The 3,313-nt window shown below is 50.5% G+C and overlaps 1 protein-coding gene across 1 annotated transcript in view; it reads left to right on the top strand.

The window, feature by feature from the left end:
• Positions 1–3,313, top strand: part of Cd247 (CD247 molecule) — a 69,510-nt gene continuing 66,197 nt past the window's right edge. The window contains exon 1 of the mRNA XM_055624373.1: positions 1–58. Coding sequence (XP_055480348.1) covers positions 1–58 — 58 coding nt within the window. The remainder of the gene's footprint in view (positions 59–3,313) is intronic.

The raw sequence follows: 3,313 nt of genomic DNA, 5'->3' as shown, positions 1-3,313 counted from the left end.
ATGAAGTGGAAGGCGGCTGTTCTCACCTGCATCCTTCAGGTGCAGTTCCCAGGAGCAGGTAAGGGTTCTGCTTCCCTCGGCTGGACACCTTTAGAGGCTCTTTGTGCGTGTGAGTGGCAGCAGAGAGGTGCGGAGGACCTGGTGTTTCTTTTAAAGCTTGTCTTCCAGCGTCAATGGGCAGAGGGGCAGCATGGGGTTGGGTCCCATGCCGCCGGAGTCTGCTCTGTGACAGCCATGGGTTCCAGCTATTTGGAAACACAGTGGTAGATTGTCCAGTGACAAAGGAAGAAGAGAGAGTCAGTGGAGGGAAAGGGTGAGGAGAAATGAAGCAAAAGAGCAACCGAGGCATGTAGGTGTGGCAGGGGAGGCCGCACAGGCGAGATCAGAATCAACAGCTAGGCCTGGCTCGCTCTGTTCTGCCTTCCAGATATCACCTCTCCTTCTTCCCCTCTCAGGTTGGCCTTGCCACTCAGCCCCATTCTTTCCTCCTTTGCGACAAAAGGACATTGCCATGATCAGTCGGAGAGGGTCATGGCCTGTGGCCGTGGAATAGCCTGAAACACCTTATAGGGATAGAGTCAAGAGGACTCAAGGGAGAGGGGGGGAGGGTGTGGAGGAAGCATCCATGTTTGCGGCCTTTTGCAAGGCGCTTTGCCACCTCCTGACCCAGAGCAGTTAAGTCTAAGCTCATCCTGTCAATGCCGTCCCCACGCCACAGCCACCAGCTGCCCTGTGACACATGGGTCCCTGGCCCTCTATCTAAACCAAACAGCCAGAGACACACCTGGAAATGTCAGGAACAGGTGGAAAAGTATGTGTTAAAATCACCATCTAGGATCATAGGCAGCTCGGAAGACAGTGAGCGCCGGTGCTGGCCACAGCCCTCAGAAGCCTGGCTTTTGGGGTGCTGTAGCGTAGTTCAGACCCTGGGGGGTGACAAGATGGACCACTCACAAGGTTGGTGTCCTAGTGTGTTTACAAGAAACAGGACAATCTGTCTCTGAATCCAGAGAAACAAGCATGGTAGCTGTAAGGAGGGTCCTTCCTCCGATTTAAAACCCGCCTCGGGGTGGCAGTCTGTGGAGTGTCAAGGCTGGGAGGGCCGGAACCACCATCATCACGGTCGTTACCACCAGGAAACTGCGCGAAGCTGGGCTGCCTCTCGGAGGTTCTGAGGGCTCAGCAATCGGCTTTTCTGTGCGATCCTAGCGCGTTTTCTCAGAAAGGGCCCAGCGGGTGTGATGACTCACAGGGTACTGTGGGGTAGTAGTCCTGGGGGGAGCCCGCAGCAGCCCTTACTCATAGGGGCAAAACGTTTTCACAGCCCGAGAGGTTCACTGACTTCAAGGGACAGTTGCTGCAGGCAATAGCTCCCGACTCATGGCTGTAGGCTCCCAAGAGGTGGAAGCAGGACACTGTCAAACCTCTCCTCACCACCTTTATCTGCTCCTCACTGGCCCGTGTGGCAAGCTCTGAAGCTCAAGCGAAGGGAAGTTAGGGAGAGCAACAAAGGGTGTCTGGCTTGGCGATGGCTGCTCAGAGCTGTAAACAAACCCCACCTGGAAGGCAGGAGGCCTGTGGCCATTTCCACCCATACCAAGGAGGCCTAGTAGATCTTTGCATTTCTTCGAGAAAGCCCCGACACTGGGTCTAAGCCAGTGTTGAACTAGTCAGTCCAGAGTCTAACAAGACCATCTCCAGGGCCTGAGGCAGGAAGAACTAAGATGGAGTGCTGGGTGGCAAGGAACATGTCTGCCTGCCAACCTCCAGCTTCTTGGTCCTTGCACCTGCCCATCGTGGCTGAGAATGAACTCAGTAGCCAGCACAGTCTCTGTCCACTCTCTAGGGAGGAAATGCACCCCTAGTATGAAGCCTCGGGTCTGTGAGCAGCTCTGCTTCTAGGAAGGCAGCAGGCAGAGGCATGCCAACCATAGCAGTTCCTAGCAGCAAGTCCCTGAGCAAACTAGTGGCTCTCAGTGGTCCTGTTTTATTTCCTCTGAAGCAAAGATCCTAATGCCCTCCTTGCAGAGACGTGAAGACAAGCAATGAATGTAACGTCTCATACATAGAAATGTATCTATCGTGTTACATATGTGCATCAATACATGTACATATCAATTATGATATACATGTGTGTCTAAACATGTACACATTCATGCTATACATGTACATATATGCACACATACACACACACAAAGGACAATCAGTAAAGACAAATTACACGAGTTACTAGAAAGAGAAGATGGAAACCTGAGATTCTTAACTTATAATCAGCAATGGGCCATCCTCTCCTGATAGCATGCAACTTGTCCTCCCTCCGAATTCTGGGCACAAACACAGCAGCACAGAAACCCAGCAGTGGGCCCTGGGGCAAATGTGGATCAATACTCCAGGTGTGCACGGGATGGACATTGCAACCACCATTTCAACATATTAAAAACGCCACCGTGGGAAGCGTGTCTTCAAAATGAAAACAAGTCTGAAAATGGGATCTAGGTAGAGAAGAGGAGGGCGAATGCACAGCAAAACACATGACCAGGCTGGCCACCCGGCTCTGTTGGCATGGATGTGCAGTGACTAGAGATGTATATACAAATAGCCTTAAACACCAAATCTTGGTGGAGGCTTCTGGCATCGGACTTGAGGGACTCAAGCGACGGCGTTGCTAGTGTTTCCCGGATGGCTTGTTTTGTCCTCCAGCCCGTGGCTCTGTTTCCAAGCCTTATGCTTCGGTTTCCTACTTCAGCCCTGCTCAGACTTGGTAGACCAGAGACTGCATTGGTTGCCACAGAACACCCCGCCTAACAGCCCTGAGGTTTATTAGCGGGCTAGGCTTATTACACGGCTCTGTTCAGCTAGCATTATTTTTAGTTTTGCTTTTGTTCTTTAAGAAAATAAGGCGGACTGGCCTTGGTGGTGCCCGCCTTCGGCCACAGTGCTCGGGAGGCATGTAAGGTCAAGGCCAGCCTGCTATACATATAGATACAGTGAGTTCCAAGTCAGCCTGAGCCATGTAGTGAGTCACTGCATAAAAAAACAAAAATAAAAATAATATTTAATTTTCACTGAATATACATCTTTTCTTTCAAAAGTCACCCAGCATGTGTCTTGTATTTTATTTAGAAGGTTCTGGGCACCACAGAGAAATGTCTTAGACTCAGTTAACAGCCACACAATTTGAGAACACCCGACCCCTTGTTTTCATATCTATGGTCAGTTAACTGATTAAATGAATGACAGAAATAGTCCAGAGTATTTTTTTGTTTTTTCCTTTCCTTTCCTTTCCTTTCCTTTCCTTTCCTTTCCTTTCCTT

Source organism: Psammomys obesus, unplaced genomic scaffold (assembly GCF_907164565.1).
Source record: "Psammomys obesus unplaced genomic scaffold, mPsaObe1.curated_primary_1811, whole genome shotgun sequence".
NCBI classification, from domain to species: domain Eukaryota; kingdom Metazoa; phylum Chordata; class Mammalia; order Rodentia; family Muridae; genus Psammomys; species Psammomys obesus.
Note: the sequence above shows the minus strand (reverse complement) of the source record. Positions and strands in the feature narration are given on the sequence as shown.